Below are 20,653 nucleotides of genomic sequence, written 5' to 3' on the forward strand. Positions count from 1 at the left end.
GGGAGGAAAAATCTCAGCGGGTCACTGTGAGTGGTTTCTCCTTTTACTCTTTTAAGCATATTTAGAAATAATATGTTGTAGTTTATATTATGAGATGAATATAAGAGGGGGATGGTCAGGGGGTCGATGGACCTAGAACCTGAGCCCAAAATAAATCCTTACAAGATGGTCAAGGGACCAAGGAGTCTAGTTCCTGAGCCTGTGGGAAGGAAAAACCTTGAATGGGATGGTCAGAGGGCCGATGGGCCTAGTTTCTAAGCCCATGAAAGGGAGAACTATGTGCACATAGGTTGATATTTTTAGATGTGAAATGTTAACTATCCACAGTGTGCGTAGGTAGGTTTGTGAAAAGCTTCATAGTATGATGGAGGTTTGCATTGGAATCTCGTGATATTATACTTATGATTCCACTCACTGAGCTTTGAAAAGCTCATGGTTCATTTTCTATGTTTCTCTCGCAGGTAGCAGAAGAGTCCAGGTTGCAAAGTTGGTCAAGGTCTGCCACAAGTTTAGAAACAGTACTAGATAAGATTGGTAGTCAGGGTAGTGCCATACATGTAAATGTAACTTGAATTTGTAAACTAGTTTCCTAAATAAAGCATGCAAGATTTTTTTTTTCCGCTGCTGTAGTAAATAAGGTTCTAAAAGGAAACTAGTAAGATAATGTCAATAAAAAGTAGCATTAGTTAATATCACGCCTCTCCTCGGGCTCGAGAGGGGGGGATGACATGTAAATAATATCAAAACTCAAAACAACGAGAATGGTAAATGAATACAATAAACTAGGGCATCCATATATTCATTCAACATATCTCACTTGCCCTAAATTATATAATGTACATGTATCGCAGACCTAAACTCTCTAGATAACTCTTAAACACTTTAGCCGATAGAGTTGTCGTAAATGGATCAGCAATGTTATGCTTCGAAGCGATCTTTATGATAATCACAACTTTTCATTAATAAATTTCCCGTATTAAATGATACTTCCTCTCAATATATTTTCCTCGTTTGTGGTTGCGAGGCTTTTTAGAGTTGGCTACTTCCCCACTATTGCACAGTATAAAGTGATAGGCAAGCCCATGTTTTGAACCACTTCCAAATCACTTAGGAACTTCCTGAGCCAAACTGCTTCCTTTGCTGCTTCACAAACAACTACATATTAAACCTCCATAATGGAGTCTGTAATGCATCCTTGCCTGATGCTACTTTATATTACAACTCTCGCGTTCAGGGTAAATATTGATCCTTACGTGGATTTCCTAGAATCCTTTTCAGTTTGAAAATCAGAGTCGGTGTATCCTGTAAGGATCAAATCCTTAGCTCCATATACTAGCTTGTAGTTCCTCGTTCTCCTAAGATACTTGAGGATATTATTAACTGCAGTATAGTGGTCTAAACCTAGATTGTACTGATACCTACTGACTATTCCCACTGCATAAAAATGTTTAGCCTAGTGCAGGGCATAGCATACATTAAGTTGCTTACAGCTAAGGCATAGGGAATACGTTTCATATTCTCAATTTCTTGAGATGTCTTAGGACACTGTTTCTTAAACAAGTAAACCCAATGCCTAAAAGGTAATGAATCTTTCTTAGAGTTATGTATTGAATATCGAGTCAACATTTTGTCGATGTAAGTTGATTGAGATAGAGCCAGCATTCTGTTCTTACAATCCCTAATAATCTAGATCGATCCAGCTTACAAACTTTTTGCTCCTAACCTTGGGCTACGAACTCCTCGAATTGAGACATAAAGATTGAAGGAATCAAATGCCTTTTGAAGCGGGTAAATATCCTGCATTTAGACATTCGTTTCTTGTGAAACAAAAAATGTAAAATAAAACATGCATTTGTAGGATAAACATTCAAATAAAACATAAGCATGCTAGAAAAGAAGGAAAATAGAAGAAATCAAAACTCACCTTTGTTAATTCCTCTAGCTTTCCTCTTATACCTTTATCAACGATCTTGAACTTCTCCAAGAAGAAGTACACCACCAACAAAGTTAACTTGTTATTCTCCAGGATTCCAAAGAACTAGGAAGAGTGATCTCTAAGAAATTTTGAGGAGGAAAAGGGTAGAAAAATTCTAGAAAGAAGTTAGAAAGAAAATGGAGGCTTAGAGACTAGGATTTTTGTGTAATAAACCCCATTTTTCTAAATGGGCTATAAGGATATATTTATATGGAGAAGGGTTAACACCTTCTCCAAGTACTTCTCTATATACCCTCAGTGCTAATTAATTAAATAACCCTTATTTAATTAATTGGCACATTAATTAAATGACCATATATTAAATCATATTTAATATGGAGGTAATTAACATATAAATATCACATATTTACATGTATACATCGTTTTATGAATCCAATGCATATAAATCTAATACTGAATCTTATTCAAATGTATCTTTCTTACATAATTTGGATTATAGATCATATCTATAATTAACCATTATATATTAATCTCAATATAAAATTTCCTCATTTGATTTGAAAATTTTAAATCATTTCTCATTACTATCCTTTAGTGAGCTAATGAGGGGACCTTATGAACCTACGGATTAAAAGTTCCAATGATATGAGATTAATTTATTAAACTCCTTTAATCAAATTAATCAATATTCAGTAACTATCAATCACTCCATTAAAGAGCAATAGACTCTTTGCACTGTAGATATATTTCTGTATCCATGGATATAACCAATCAACAGAGCGATGACCCTTCACAAATGTTCATAACTATAGCTGGGTCAAAATACCGTTTTACCCTACAGTTACATCTAACTCCTTAAGTACCATTGATTCCTCTAATGAACAAATAGTTTAAAGTTCAATTATAAACTAATACCTCTCGGGCCAGTAAGAGGCTGAAGCCTCATTGTTTAAGACCTAGAACCAGCTATTAAGGGAGCAATTTATCTACTTTCCCAAGGAATGGGAATGAGTGAATTCCATCTTGTGTAGCTGTGTTCCCAGTTCCCTAATTAGACAAATCCCTAAAATGGTAGCTTTATTAAGTCAGCTATCATCGCCACTCTCACCCATACGGATCAAAGGACTATCGTCATAAACAGGAGTTCACAACTCACTCGGGATTAAGGTCAAGTCTCCTCTGGTCATCCTAGTGAAATGTAAGTCTCTTCTAGTAACGGTGTTATATAGAGAGTCTATTCATTTTGTGGTTCGGTCCTATTCATTTTGTGGTCTGGTCTATGCATAAACTCCTTTATGCATGATACCCTCACTCACATGTCTTTACACGAACAATATGGTTCATATTATTTGTAACACTTACATTTCATATAACAATTACAAAGTGGGTCGTATCCGCAATGTTACCAAGATAAGGTACTCAATCTTCATTCATTTATTGCATACCTTTTAGGTTCTTACTTGAACGTGAACCACCTGTATGTCAACCACATATTGTTCAAGTGACATCATATAACCTTGGATCTTAGTTTATTGGATTGAATTAATGTTGTCTAAATTCCAAATAAATACCTCTTATTTTATTAGATAAATAATTTGTGTTAACAAAACTACAAACCATGAGATATACTAGATTTAGGACATCAATCCCAACAAAGATGCTCACTTCAAGATTGTCATTCAGAAAGGCAGTCTTGACATTCATTTGTCATATCTCATAGTCATGATATGTGGCTATGGATAAGAGAATTATTATAGACTTAAGCATAGCAATAGGGGAAAACGTTTCCTCATAGTTAACCTCGTCCCTTTGCATATAACTCTTTGCTACAAGTCTAGCTTTGGAAGTATGTACCTTTCTAGCTACATCTTTTTTTCTTTTATACATCCATTTACACTCTATGGGTTTAATCCCTTCAGGTAGATCTATAAGTTTCCATACTAAATTGAAGTATATAGACTCCATCAAGGTCCATGGCTTTGACCCATTGGTCCTTGTCTTCATCATTCATTGCCTGCTTATAGGACAATGGATCCTCAACGCCTTCATCTGGTATGACAACCTGAGTTTCAGTTAAACCCAAGTAGCAGTCAGGTTGTGATACAAGCCTCCCACTGCAATGAGGTACTCTCAACGATTGAGAAAGACGGGACTAACCTAAAGTGTTGTTTCTTTATTAACAATTGAGGAAGAACCAACTACATTAACAACCCTTGTTGATTCTTCAATTGCTTCATTTAATACTAATTCGCTCTGTGGTTTATGATATTTCATGTGATCTTCCTCCAAGAATGTAGTTTTTGTCGATACAAACACCTTGTTTTCTTGAGGATCATAGAACAAACCACCTCTCATTTCCTTGAGGTAACCAATAAATTGACATAACCTTGAACGAAGTTCCAATTTCTTAGGATTTTCACTAGCACGTGTGCAGGACAACCCCAAATTCGAAAGTAACGTAAAGTAAGTTTATGTCCCCTCAATAACTCGAAAGGTGTTTTAGAAACACTCTCCAAGGGAACATTATTCAAGATATGAATTGCAGTCTCTACTGCATAACCCCAAAACGAGCTAGGCAATCGATCATAGCTCATCAAGAATGAATCATGTCTAACAAGGTTCTATTTCTTCTTTCCGATACACTATTCTATAGAGGTGTAGCAAGTGATCAAAGTTAGGATTAGATTCCATGTTTTATCATATAGTCTTAGAATGCAAAACCCATGTACTCTACAGCCCGATCCAATCGAAATGTTTTAATCGTTTTACCTAATTAGTCTTCAACTTTAGCCTTATACTCCTTGAACTTTTCAAGGGTTTAAGACTTATGTCCCATTAGGTATAAGTAACCATACCTTGAATAATCATCTATGAAAAAGATGAGGTATCCGTACTCTTCTCAAGCTTTACATTCATTAGACCACAAAGATCTGAATGTATGAGCTTTAAAGGCTTTTTGGCTCTATAATCTTTTCTACTAAAAGGTCTTTTAGTCATTTCTTCTTCAAGATAGGATTCACATGGAGGCAATGAATTATCTTCTAACTCCCTTAGAATTCCATTCTTTACCAGTCACCCGATTCTATTGAGAATTATGTGACATAATCCCAAATGCCAAAGATATGAATTATTGCTACTTGGAGAAATTCTTTGCCTTTTTGTTCGAGTTTTTTCAGTTTTAAACATATCATGATTTAAAAGTGCTTTTGATTCAGTTGATCTTAACACATATAAGTTTTTTTTTAGTTCAGTTGAACAAATGGTCAAACCATTTTTCTTAATGAACGCTTCACTGAATGAAAAAGAAACAGAATATAATTGTTTAATTAAACAATAAATAAATACAAGGTTCCTCTTAATTTTGGGAACTGTATACAAATTTTTCGAAAAAGTAACTATTTCTAAAAACACAACTTAGCAATTCCCACTACACGAGCTAAAATGGCATCACCCGTTCCAATCTTGAGCATCATTTCACCCTCCTCGAACTATTGGAAAGAACTAATTCTTTATAACAAAGAACAAATGTGATTAATGGCTCCCAAATCAAGTATCCAGGCATTATAGTTATTATCCACTAAACAAGTTTCGAGAACCAGTAGATCATATTTACCTTCCTTCTCTTTCTTCTTTTCGGTGAGGTACTTAGAGCAATTACATTTCCAATGACCATACATATTGTAGTGAAAGCACTTGCCCTTGTCAACCACATTAGTCTTGGCCTAGCCCTTCCCAACATTGGGAGCTTTCCCCTTCCTTTATTTCTTTTTCTAGTTCTTCGTTAAATCAAAAGATAAGGGAATAAACTTAGTTCTAGAGGATGAACCGCTGTGGAACTTTTTGGAATGGGCAACATTTTCTTCTCCTTCTATTGGACTTTTACATTTCATAAAAGATTGATAAGTCTATAACTCATTCAGAAGGGTACTCATGGTACTCTATTTTATTCATAACTACATTGCTGCGGAATTGGAGGAAACTCTTTGGAAGAGATTCCACAATAAAAGATACCTGACTTTGCTTGTCAATGACCACACCATTCATCTCACGACATTGAAGTGGACCATCAGGTCGAGAACATCTCACTGACTGGCTTTCTTTCATGCGCGCATTATAAATGTATTTGAGGGTCTTGTGTTGGATTTGAGAGGACGGTTGTTCAAAGATCGGATGAAGGGATTCCATGATCTGACGTGCAGTGATCATAGCCTTATGTTTCTTGGTAACCACGTTAGACGGACTTGCCAAGACATAGACTCAGGCTTTGTCGTTGGCCTTTGTCCAGCAGTCATAAGCATCCCTTAATGCTTGGGATGCATTATGAGTGGGAATTGGAAGACATTCCTTCATTAAGAAGAATTATAGATCATCTATAACTAGAATGATATTCAAGTTAAATTTTCACGTCGCATAATTTTCATCAATTAGTTTTTCGTTCATAAGTAAGGACAATATTGTGGAAGACATGTTGAAACAACTAACAAACAATTGACCGTATTAGTTATATTTTCCTTAACCCATTAAAAAAAAAAGTATCCACTTAATTCAGCAAAAAACAAGCAACCACAGAATCCTAATTAAACTATTGATTTAGTTTTTACAACGATACTTTAGAGGTTTAGAGTAATAGCCACCGAAGGGTGATCAGCTACTTTTCCCCTTAATTGAGACAATCTCAGTTAATTACTAATACCAAAATAACTCTCATTCCTATAGTTCTTAGCTATCGTTTTTCAGTCAATGATTCATTAACTAGCTTAAGTCATCCTGGAAGTGTGACCCTACCGTTTTCAGATCCCAGAGGTACGCTTCAACAAGCTACTGTAAAGAAAAACAACTGTTGAAGATTAACCTAAGAAACTTTATCCATTATAGGAGTTTGCTTTGTTCTAAATCCTATGATCAGGCCCTCCGAAGGGATAGTCGCTCCAGGATGACATGCAGGCGAACCATAGAAATCTCACAATGTAACCTAATGGAGAAAATCGTAGGATACATTGACACGTGTCCTCCTTCCACTTACTATGAACACTTTCCCTATTCACCTTGGTATTGACCCATGAAAACACTTTCCGAATGGAGGTTGCGCCCAGAATGACTTAAAGCCAAGCATGGATCTCACGGTGTGAACTCTTAGAGATGTGAGAGCTAAAAATTGATATATCCCATATACCATTTTTCGCCCAGTAAAGTGTTCTATTAATTTAGGGTTTTTATTATACTTAGTTAAATTCCAGCTAATGAATCTATCTAAGTCAATGCTTATTATAACTCTTATAATCTGGTCTTTACTCTAATGTTCTAGGTGAATTAAACCATTTAATTAACCTAGTTACGTTGCATGCTAACAAGATTTAAGGTTAATTCAACTTAAGTTCTGAATCAGATCCCAAATAGGAGGTGTTCCCTAAACCACCATCTTAAGAACCTCCAACCTAGAAAGAAATTCACCAATAGAATTCCCTTATAACCTAAAGTCTTGTTTGTCCTATTAGTCATATTTTAAAACTATTAAAACAAAATAGAATGTAATTCTAATCTTATTAAAATTAATTTGATCTAAGGTCTAGATTAATTTAAACATTTTAAAATTAAATTCAATTCCCTAGATCCTAAGTTTGAATGCAACTCTTTATTGTAGGTTGATGGTTACTAAACATTAATTTTATAACTATTACAAAATTAATTATTAGCCCTATAAACATGTTTTCTATGGTTTACTTGATTAACAATCAAATTCTAATTCACAAGAAAACCATAGTACATGCATTTCATGACTTTAATATAACAATTATATTAAACTATGGATGTGTTATGCTCAATGCAAATTGATTTTCAACTTTATTAATATAACACTTATATTAAACAACTCATGAAAATCCATCAAGCATATACAAGACATTAATAAATATAACTATTTATATTTACCTAAGTAATGTCATGCATAATGCTTTTCCAATTTTATATATTTTCCATATCAAAATATATTAAATAACTCCTGAAATTATATCCATATTATGTATTAAAACCATACATTATAACACTTATAACATATTAAAAATGAATGAACATGCTTAACCTATGGTGGGATTTATCTAAATGACATTCATAAAGCAATTAAATAGCAAATGGCCCAGTAATTTGGTCCCTAGGATAAAATAAAGCAATAAATTACAATAATTATGCTTTTTTTCCTTAAAAAAAACTTTTGTCACTCCATTATCGGAATAGACCAACTCGAACCGACCTGAATTGCTACGAACCGGACCCCAAAATTACGAATCGAGCCAACCCAGTGCAAAAACGGACTAAACAACTTTGAACCAGCTAAACCGGACCGAACCACCTTAGACCGCAACTGAACCACGTGCAACATAGCCCTTGAAGGAACTCTAAAACTAAAGGACCTATGATCGGAAGCGGATCGTTCCAAACTCCATTGTGAAAGAACTCAAACATTTACAATCATACAGAAATAATTATGCATTAAAGATAAATTACAACATGCTTCGTATAAAAAACAAAGGATAAGAGAGACAATACCTTTGAAGAACTCTTTCTTCACGTATTTCCCTCGATCAAACTCGAACGCAATGAACAACTCGAACTTGATCTCCCTCGAACACCAGCAATGAGTAAACTTGATCCTCGAATAGATCTAGACACCACCACAAGATTACCTTGGTATTCTCAATGTGAGAATCCAAGAGTTATAGGCTCTGGCTTATTTTGGATAGAAAGGAAGAGGAATGGAGGAGGAGGAGGAGATTGAGTATTGGACAGAAGGATCGTGTAGCAAATAGAAGTCTATCGCATAGACTCAATGCTTGATCATTTAGAACAAGTACTATCGTATACTAAAACTTGATTCAATCTTTTAGTCTCTAGATAAGAAATCTGATTATTTGTTGTGCAGATTGATTAGAAAAACTCTTTTCTCTTCTTTATCCCACTTAGCCATAATACCGTCTAACCACCCACTAAAGGTGGTTATTGGAAAAAAAAAGAAATTTAATTATCTCATAATTAATAAATTATAAATAAATACAATAACTAACTTATCATATTATATTTATAACCTATAGTTTTAATATTGCATCATATGCAACATATAAACCATAGTTCTTTTTCTCTTTTTATGGCATTTAATATAAATCATATTTATATTAATTTCTCCAATCAAATAATAATGTATCAAATACATCCTATCATATTGGGAATGGTGTCCTAAATCACTTAGTAGTCTCATAGTTTGTAAACTCTGTAAACATATTGTTATTTAATAAATAAGTGTTATTTTATAAGCATTTACTCAATCCAATAAACTAAGATCTTAGGGTTATTTGATGTAACTTAAGCATGTATAAGGAGACATACAAGTGGATCATGCCTTAAGTGATAACTTAAATGGTCGGTAGTAGATGGAGAATGAGGGTTACCTTATCTTGGTGACACTACGGATACGGCTCGCTTTGTAGATGTTACAAATGTTGTAAAGTGCTACAAATGATCTGATCTTGATCATTCATGTGGAGACATGCGAGCGGAGGTATCCTATACAAAGAGTTTTTATAAGACCGGACCATGAAATGATTAATCTCTTTATATAACGTCGTTGATAATTGAGACTTACGTTTCACTAGGATGACCATAGGTGACATGACCTTAATCCTGAGTGAGTTGGAAATTCCTGCCTATGAGGGCAGTCCCTTGATTTATATGGGTGAGAGTGGCCAGATTGCTAACTCAACAAAACTACCATTTTGAGGATTCGTCTAATTGGGGAGTTGGGAACTCAACTACACAAGATGGAATTCACTCCTTCCCCGAAGCAGAGTAAGTAGATAAATTACTCCCTTAACGGCTGATTCCGGATCTTGAACATAGTGGATACACCCTTTTTTGGGAAGAGAGGACTCAGTCATAGTGGGACTATGACTTATTGTTCATTAGAGGAATCGGTGGTACTTAAAGAGTTAGATGTAACTACAGGGGAAAAACGGTAAATTAACCCAACTGTACTTACAACCGATTTATGAAGGGTCAACGTACTATTGATTGATTATATGGACACAGAAATATATCTGTAGTGCGAAGAGTGCAGCTATCGGTCTTTAATGGAGTCACTGACAGTTAACGGATGGTGGATACCATGATTAAAGAGTTTAGTCAGTTATTCACGTACCGTTGGAGCTTCAAGCTATAGGTCCATAAGGTTCCCTTGGTAGTTCAACGAGTTCAAATTGAGAATCAGATTTTGGGTTAGTTTGAAGTGTCCAAATTAATAAGAGAGATTTTGATTATATATGATATAATTAAATTAATTCAATTATATGTGATATAATTGATATGATGTATTTGATACATTATTTGATTAGAGAAATTAATATAAATATGATTTATATTAAATACCATAAAATAGAAAAAGAACTATGGTTTATATGTTGCATATGATGCAATATTAAAACTATAGATTATAATATGATAAGTTAGTTATTGTATTTATTTATAATTTATCAATTATATGGTAATTAATAATTCTTTTTCTCAATAACCGACTTAAGTGGGAGGTTATTTACGGTTTATGGCTAACTGATGGATAAAGATGAAAATAGTTTTCATTTTATCATTCCACACGCTATAAGCATCAATTAATCAGATTACTTGTAGAGAGAGTAAACAATAGGCGTCGAGTATTCTATACGATAGTTGCTCGTTGCTACACGATCGAGTAGCAAGTCTATACGATGGACTTCTCCTTCTTCTGTCGCATACTCGATCTTCTACTCGATCGTTTAACTTCCTCAATTCCTCTACAAATTCATATAGAGCCCACAACTTTTGGATTCTCACACCGAGAATACCAAGGTACCCTTGTGGTGGTGTCGAGTTTTCTTCGAGGGTCGAGGATCGATTTTTACTCGATTATGATCGAGATTTTTCCAGTTTGTGCTGTTTGTTGTGTTGATCATTGCGTTCGTGCTGTTTGGATGCATTGGTGATTGATCGAGGGTAATACGTGAAGAAAGAGTTCTTCAAAGGTATTATACTCGATCCCTTTGTATTTACTTTGAAGAAGCATGTTGTAATTTAGTTTAATACATAATCTCTTCTGTTTGACTATAAATTTATGTGTTATTTCTCAATGGAGTTTGGAACCATCCGCTTCCGCTCACTGGTTCTCTATTTTAGAGTTCCTTCATATCAATTATATCATATATAATTGAATTAATTTAATTATATCATATATAATCAAATTCCCTCTTCTTAATTTGAACATTTCAAACTAACCCAAAAAATTGATTCTCAATTTGAATCTATTGAGCTACCAAAGGGACCTAATGGACCTGTAGCTTGAAGCTCCAACAGTACGTAAATAACTGACTAAACTCTTTAATCATGATATTCACTATCTGTTAACTTCCGGACACTCCACTAAAGACCGAAAGCTACACTCTTCGTATTACAGATATAATCAATCAACAATACGATGATCCTTCACAAATTGCTCGTAAATACAGTTGGGCCAAATTACCGTTTTGCCCCTGAAGTTACATCTAACTCTTTAAGTACCACTAATTTCTCTAATGAACAATAGATCATAGTCTCACTATGACTAAACCCTTCTCAGGCCAAGAGAAAGTGTGACGCCACATTGTTCAAGCCCTGAAATCAGCCCTTAAAGGAGTAATTTATCGACTTACCCCTGCTTCGAGGAAGAAGTGAATTCTATCTTGTGTAGCCGAGTTCCCAGCTCCTCAATCAAACGAATCCCCAAAGTGGTAGGGTTGTTGAGTCAATGATCTGGCCACTCTCACCCATGCAAATCAAAGGACCTCTCTCATAGGCAGGAGTTCACAACTCACTCAGGATTAAGGTCGTGTTACCTATGATCATCATAGTGAAATGAAAGTCTCAATTATGAACGGCGTTATATAATGAGACTAAACATTTTGTGGTCTGATCTTATACAAACATCTTTGTATAGAATATCCCCGCTCACATGTCTAATATATGAATGATCAGGATCAGATCATTTGTAGCACTTTACAATATTTGTAACACCTAAAAGTGGGTCATACTTATAGTGTCACCAGGATAAGGTATCCCTCCTTATCCATATACTACAGACCATTTAGGTTATCACTTAAAACACGATCCACTTGTATGTCTCCACATACCTGTTTAAGTTACAACGATAACCATGGATCTTAGTTTATTGGTTTGTGGCTAATGTAACTAAAATATCTCATATTTCATAGACTGAAATGAATAAAATACCATATATTAAAAATCACAAAATGTTTGTTCATATAAGTGTTTACAAATTTACAGGACCCTACGAGATTTAGGGCATCAACCCCAATAGCCCTAGCATTGCATTTTCGTAACATTGCAACGACGTGGGCAGCGTTACAACGCTACGAAACCATAATGCATTTCTAGGCAATTTCTTCAACTGTTTTTCGTTTTTGCCAAAATTAATCTCAATCTTCATCAATTACAGTCCTAATTCTAGTTGTGGACTTATAGAGGACTCAAATTTCATGATTAAATGCCAAAAACACAGGGCTTTACATTTGATCAAATAAAAAAAACATGAAAATCAAAAAAATCACATTCATAATGCAATTAATCCCACCAAAAACTCTGTACAAATTTCAGAAACCTTAATCAATTCAACGAGATGGCTATGATACCATTTGAAGGGATGAAAATCCTAACGCAGCGGAAGACATAAAACCATTACTCGTTATTTGATTGAAATACCCATACACTGGAAAATTCCAGTAAATAATACAGAGACCAAAATTAAATAGCCTATTGTAAAAATATCCTAGGTTAAGCATGTAGTTCAATAATTCCACAAAAAAAAGATAGAAATCTTACCTTTGTAGAAACCTCGATTGAATTCACCAATTCTCCAATTGATTGAAACCAATACCGCCAAAAGGTTACAATCTTATTCTCTGAGAATCTTTGAGGACTTTGGTTTGTGGGAACCAACTGATAATTGGGGAAGGGGTAGGAGAATTTGAAAGGCAAAAAAGTATAGAACTGTTCTATATGTTGTGTTTTGTGTGTGATCAAAATCACACAGTGCCTTTTGATCACAAGAGAGAGAAAGAAATATGGGATCATCCACGTTTCAGATAACTCCCCTACATTGGATTTATCTGTTTAATAAATTTAATTAATGATCTCATTTAAATCATATTAAATGAAACATCTCTCACATACCCTATAAGTATAGTTCAATTAATTTAATTAAATTAATTAAAATAAATAATTATTTAATTCTCCAATTAAATATTACCAAATTAAATATCAAATATTTAATTTTTTTTCTATATTGAATCATAATCAATTGTATTTTTCTCATAACCTATAGTTTTAATGTGTATCAAATACACATTATTTTTAGTCAAAAGTTTTAATGTGAATCTAATTCATATTATATTAATATTTGAACTTTTTCAAATATATTTAATTCTCCATAAATTAATTTTGAATCATATCCAAAATTAGATTTATATTATAAAGTTTAAATAAAATATAAACTTTATATTATAATGCATCATTATACATTATATTATTTTTCTAAGTGAATTCGAACATTTCAAACTCAATTCAAGACATAGTTACCTATATTCTCTTTACGAGCTAGGAACGGACCTCGTGGACCTACAGATCAGAAGCTCCAACGATATGAGATTAATTGACTGAGCTCATTAGCCAAATTAATTAATATTCATTAACTGTGGGTACACTTCACTAAAGACCAACAGTTGCACTCTTCTCACTGTAGATATATTTCTGTATCCCTGAATATAGACCAATAATAGCAAGTTAGTCATTCACGAGTGTTTGTAACACCATTTGGGTCAAATAATCTTACTCTTGGATTACCTCTGTATCTTTAAGTACCAGTGCTATGTAATGAACAACCTCTTTATAGTCCAACCATTAAATAGAAACTCTTCTCGAGCCAGTGAGAAGGTATGGATCTTTGTTCAAGTCCTGGAGACACCACTTAAGGGACACTCATCTCCTTACCCTAAAGTCAGGAATGAGTGAAATTCATCTTGTATTATTATGTTTCCAGCTCCCCACTCAATTTTATCCGAAAATGGTAGGCTTATTAAGTCATAAAACTGGTCACTCTCACCCATACAAATGAAAGAACAATCCCTCATGAACAGAAGTTCATAATACACTCAGGATTAAGACTAAGTTGTGTAGGTCATCCTATTGAAATAGAAACCTAACTAGTCACGGTGTTACATCTAGTGGTTACTATTTCACGGTTCGATCTTATACAAACTCATTTCATAGAATAACCCCACTTACATGTCACCTACATGAACGCGTTGGATCATTGTGTGTGTAATCGATACAAAATGGGTCGTATTCATGGTGTCACCAAGATAAGGTACACAGCCTTATCTCTATACTATAAACCCTTTAGGTTGTATCTTGAATATTAATCACTGTATGTCTCCATATACAGTTCAAGACTCATAAGACATCATAAAATGTTAGTTTATTGGATTTAGTGTTATTAAGACAAAAAGTATACAACATAATCAATAACACTTATTGAAATAATATTGATAACTCTTTATTGATGACAATCAATTATTTACATATACTATCTATGAGTTTTAGGGCATAAGACCCAACAACAAATACCTTGTAATATCTAAAATCCTCATCAAATTGAGTATGCAAATACGTCTATATACTAAAAATTAAAATCTTAACTCGAGTCACAAGATATTTTGTACTAACTTGACCAGAAAACAACTTCAGGAAATAAAATTATGCACAAAAGACCTTGTATTTGAAGACAGTTGCTCTCAATCTTCAATAATCTTCAGGCGAAGACCATTATCGTTATGCTAAGATAATTGTTATGACATGTGCAAAGCCAAACGGATGCTTTCATGTTTGAGATATTGGAACCAACGTCCACAATTGAACAACAAAGTTTGCAATCACTTCAAAATGTCAATCCTTTATCCTAATGGAAATCTTGTTTTGTCAAATGTTTTTCCCAATCCCTTCAAAATCACCGCTATTTTTTCTTCACCCTCACAAATGACTTCCTTTTTCTTCCTCCAAGAAGTTCCTATTCTTCATCTCATCATTTTATATAATTTTTCAAATATGAGCTTTTTCTAGTCCCTTCAATCGGATTAAATTTGATAATTTCCGCCCTTTGTTTCTTATAGATGAACTCCTTGAAATGTGTCAATCAATATGTGTAGAGATTTATGGAAATCTAAATAAAATCTAAGAGAGATAATTGAAAAAATCATTAAAAGGTAGATATCGAATTTAAAGCATAGAAATTGAGAGATTTTTTAAGGATGGTTAGGGGAGGGATACCTTTTGAAGATCAGAGAAAAAATAAAAAATTTAAGTAGGGAGATGGGGTCTTTCCCAAAACATTGGTTATAAATCTTAAAGATTTAAAAAAGCTATTTATCCAACTAGAACTTCCCTTCCGGTCATTTTATGCAATTTCTCTTTTTTTTAAATATTTATCAAAATGGAAGTCCAATCCTCATAATTTCTCTTTCAGTTTCTTTAAAACTATAATAACATTAAGGCCATATTTACTAGGTCGTAAACAGAATGAATCGAGGATAATATAAAAAGTGAGGCTAGTAGTTATGTTCATCAATATTTACTAACATTCTATAATCGTAATGAATTTTGAGACCCACAACGAAATTTGTAATCCGATTTTAAAGGACAAGGTGATCAATCTTATTACCATTAATTATCATGTGGGACCATTACTCTTTTTTCTACGAACCTCTACGAAGTTTCCAAATTTTACTCCCGCACATCATTAATTATCGTTCATAAAATTTTGGTTGCCTTTAAATCGGTATCAATAGGTATATAAATTTCCATATACCATTATCGATAAGATGATGTTGATTATTGATACCGATATATATAACGATTACAATACACTTTCTTTTCTTTCTTTGTTTTTTTTTTTTTTTTTTGTTTTTTTGGTCCATTACGTTCTGTTGTTTTATTTACCAATCGATCTATATATTTTTCTAAATGGTCGTAGTAGTATAGTAGTCACACATTTTCTATTCCATTACAATGCCAATGTAAATATCCTCAATAGAAATCAAATTATGATTATAAACTACCTATGTAAATGGATTCAAAGCAATTCAATTTTCTTTGCGATTGAGGTCTATTATGATTGATATATGAATGGAAACTCATTCCGTGGTCTAATTTTGATTATGTATTAGTAAACATGGTCTAACTGTCTAAAACCGTCCCTTATTCAAAATAACTAAAAAGGGTTTTTAATTTGATTTAGAATACCTATAACATTTTTATTGTTTTCTCTAGAAATTCCAATTAGAAAAGTATATCTTAAAACATTATTCTTTTAGCTCTAATATATTTTTTTTTTGAAAAAAAATTACTATCTAAAAAATTATAGAATTTGGTGTAGAAAAACTTCGTTGAAATATGCTTTGTTCTATCTCCTTTAATAAATTCTCTTTTGATTTGGGCTATGTAAGCTGTGTTGTCTTCGTATAATATTGTTGGAAGATGTTTATTAGAAGACAAGCCACACGTTTCACGAATGTGTTGAGTCATTGACCTTAGCCATATACATTCTCGACTAGCATCGTGAATTGCAAGAATTTTAACATGGTTTGAGGAAGTGGCTGTTATGGTATGTTTCGCCGATTGCCATGATATAGTAGTTTCTCCATATGTGAATAGATAACCTGTTTGAGATCTAGTTTTGTGTGGATCAGATAAATATCCAAAATCTGCATAACCAACTAGATCAAAATTTGATTTATTTGAATAAAATAAACTCAAATCGATTGTTCCTCAAAGATAACGAAGTATATGCTTAATTCCGTTCCAACGTCTTTTTGTTGGAAAAGAACTATATCTTGCTAATAAATTTACTAAAAATGCAATATCTTGTATTATTAGTAAGATATATAAGTGCACCAATTACACTAAGATATGGTATTTCAGGACCAAAAAGTTTTTCATTATCTTCTCAAGGTCGAAATATATCTTTCTTTATATCCAATGAATAGACTTCCATTGGAATATTTAATGGATGTGTTTTGTCCATATAAAATCTTTTCGAAATTTTTCCTGTATAAGTTGACTGGTGAATAAATATTCCATCTGCAAATTTGTAACACCCCGTATTTTTTTTAGTATTAATGTAATTTCAGTAATTTTTATTATTGGAGAGTATTTTTGGAATTTTGGATTTCAAGTGTAAGTGCGAGAATTTAATTAATGACAGAAATTAATTTCATTTTGGGAAGCAAGGAATTTAATAGTATAAAGTAGAATAAAGAAAAGAATAAAATATAATTTATATTTATTTCCTTTTTAGTTTATTATTATTTTATAACCCTCCCCCAAATTCGCTTCTCCCTCATGCGTGACCAAACCCCCCTTCGTTTTTTTTTTACCCAACCGTCGTCCTCCTCAGCCCGACCAGATCGCCAATCGTCGCCTCCGCCCGAGCTCTGTAGCAGGCCTCCACAGTCGTTCCTCTACGCATCGCCCACGAACCGCCCGAGCTCCGCTCCAGACCACCTCCATCCGAGCTCTATGGCAGGCCTCTATAGCTGCTCCTCTGTGCGTCGCCCACGAACCGACCAGCGCCGCTCCAGACTCATCTGCACCGGAGCCGCCGCCGCCAGTGCCGCTCCTCTCCTTCAATCGACCAGTTCTGTGTCGGATTCCTCTTGTCGCTACCGTCGTTGCTTGTGTTGTCATCGGATTTATCAACTTGGGTATGATTTCTGTTGTTTGAGGTTGTTTTCAATTGATTAATAACTGCTCATTTACTTTTGGCACCAATCGATTGAGGATGTATCAACTTTGGATTCATGTTCTTGAAGGTATTAAGGTGTCGCCAGTTGGAATTGTTTAGTAGATTTGGTGTGCCTCATAACACACCTTGGGTGAGTTTACCCGGATTTTTTCCAATATTTCGAGTATGTGTGATTAGGCCTTGGTTTTAATTTTAAAACTTGGTTGCGTTCTTATGTGGTCTTACTTGGAGTTGCTGGTTTCGTTGGCTGTCTGATATTATCTGCGGATTTTCGATTTAGGTAAGGTTAAATTGAAGATCTTTAAATAATTTGGTTAATTGGATTTAGACCCCAAAGGTGAGTTTAGAACTTGGACCAGGGGTGCTAAATTAATATTTGTAATGTATGTTATAGGGTGGGTTCAAAGTCTTCCAAGAGTTGTAAGAGGGTTAATTACTTGGATTAAATTGTGACCAAATTTAAGGTAAGTAATCTTACTACTGGAACTGCCCACAGGCCAGGCACTAGATGTATTTAGTATGATAGATGAATAGTATGACAGAACGATGGCATGATGGACTGATAGTTTAGTATAACCGATGTATGTTCATGATTGAGGATCTAAAAGATTTATTTGTGCACATAGATACTTGAATGCTAACATGAGATGATATTTGATTCTATGAGGTTGTATGTGATCTGTGGATATTGAGGCATGTATGTAGATTGTAAAGCCATGATGTTGAAGCATATATATATGTCATAGAACCATATTGTGATAATTATGATGTCGAAACTATGATAGTGATTTTACTGATTAGTTAGAATGCCTACCAGATATTGTGTTTTCTTCGGGATTCACCAGATTGTGTTTCCTTCCTTCGGGATTCACCTGATTGTGTTTCCTTTGGGATTCACTAGATTGTGTCTCCTTCAGGATTCACCGGTTTATGTTTCCTTCGGGATTCACAAAAACTAGTGTGCATATTTAGCTACAGTAGGATAGAAATCAGTTTTTCATGTATGTGTCCCATGAGGACTAGGGCAGTTTATATGTTCCACCAAAAGTAAGCATCTAGAGGACATAGATGCTTAACCTGACCCCAGTAGTGGGGTTACTTACTGAGTATTTTATACTCATTATTTCTCATATTGTTGTTTCAGGTAAAGGCAGAGATGCAACGACGATGGACAAGCGGAATTCGTGATCGAGCCACTAGGACTAGTTTTAATGCTTCCACTCATGAGACTTAGAATTCCTTTCATGTTTTACTTAATTTTCAGTTTTGATATTTGAAACCTACTATTAAGGATTGTTTTCAGACTTATTTATTAACATTTATGATTTATGGGTACTCTCTTGTCGTCTTTAATATTTGCATTTAATAAAGGACTTTTGAACTTACCTTATTTATTTAGCATTTACTTCACCATAAAAGAGTGTCATTTTAAGTTTCATGCATGCATATATTTAGTAACGGCCTAACTTAAGTCCTAAAAGGGTAGGGTCGTTTACAAAAATGCTCAATTTACAAACCAAGGCAAAATTTTGTTTTTCCGAGATCTTTCATCCCAAATTCTTTCTTAAGATATTCAAAGCTCCTCAAGAGATCCAATTATATGCAAGTCATCAACATATACAATTATAATAGAAAATCCTTATTGTGATTTCTTTATAAAAACACACGGATATATTGGATTATTTTGATATCCTTCTTTTAATAAATATCCACTCAGGCAATTGTACCACATCCGTCCTGATTGTTTAAATCCATATAGTGATCTCTGTAATTTTATTGAATATCATTCCCAAAAATTTGATATATATGTTTTAGGTACCTTCAATCCTTTTGAGATTCTCATATAAATATCATTATCAAGAGATCCATATAAATATGTTGTGACTACATCTATAAGATGCATATCCATACTTTTATACACAGTTAAACTAGTTAAACATCCTGGTATAATGGCATTCACCACTGGAGAATATGTCTCATCATAATCAATACTAGGTCTTTGTGGAAAACCTTATGCAACTAGTCTTTCTTTGTATCTTGTGACCTCATTATTTTCATTTCTTTTTCTCACAAATACCCATTTGTATCCCATAAGTTTGAAACCTTCTGGTGTTCGACTACTGATCCAAAAACCTGTCGTTTGAAAGTGAGTTTAATTCTGCCTCGATTGCTTCTTTCCACTTAAGTCAATCTTTTCTATGTCGACATTTTTCAACAAATTTTAGTTCATGATCCTCATTGTCAGATATAATATCAAGAGCAACACTATACGCAAAAATTTTGTGAATAACTAATTCCATCTTTTTCCTGTCATAACATAGTTTATTGAAATCTCATTATTATCTTTAGATTTTTCACTTTCCTCACTAGTCATGTCAAGGATTTCTTCATAGGTATTTACATCCTCAACAAAGTATTTTTGACTTATTTTTCGTTTTCGAGAATTTTTATCTTTGGAACTCACTAGTCTGTCATGCTTCTGGCGTGTTCCAGATTCATTAGTGACAACTTGTTGTATTGGGATATCAATTTTTTATGGAACATTTGCAGCTGGTATATGTGACTTAGTTACTTTCTTTGCATCTATAAATGCATATGGTAATTGATTTGTTATATTTTGCAAATGAACATTGATCTGTACGGGGATCTAAATAAGACAATAATGATGCATTCCATGGAAATTTCTTTTTTCAATTTCTTAACTCCTCCTTCTAATGTTAGAAATTTTGTCTCATTAAAATGATAATCAATAAAGCGTGTAGTAAATATATCACCCTCAGGGGTTCAAGATATTTAATAATTGATGAGGAATCATATCTAACATATATTTCTAACCTCCTTTGGGGACCCAT

The 20,653-nt window shown here is 33.7% G+C and overlaps 1 protein-coding gene across 1 annotated transcript; it reads left to right on the forward strand.

Moving 5' to 3' along the window:
- Positions 1-364: 364 nt before the first annotated feature.
- On the forward strand, positions 365-19,191 carry LOC120091503 (uncharacterized). Its single transcript, XM_090313756.1, has 5 exons — positions 365-370; positions 462-557; positions 17,593-17,760; positions 17,869-17,931; positions 18,946-19,191. The coding sequence occupies exons 1-5, from the start codon at positions 365-367 to the stop codon at positions 19,033-19,035; spliced, it is 423 nt and encodes a 140-aa protein (XP_090169882.1). The 3' UTR covers positions 19,036-19,191.
- Positions 19,192-20,653: the final 1,462 nt, after the last annotated feature.

This window comes from Benincasa hispida, chromosome 1, assembly GCF_027475165.1.
Source record: "Benincasa hispida cultivar pf3 chromosome 1, pf3_genome.v1.1, whole genome shotgun sequence".
Taxonomy (NCBI): domain Eukaryota; kingdom Viridiplantae; phylum Streptophyta; class Magnoliopsida; order Cucurbitales; family Cucurbitaceae; genus Benincasa; species Benincasa hispida.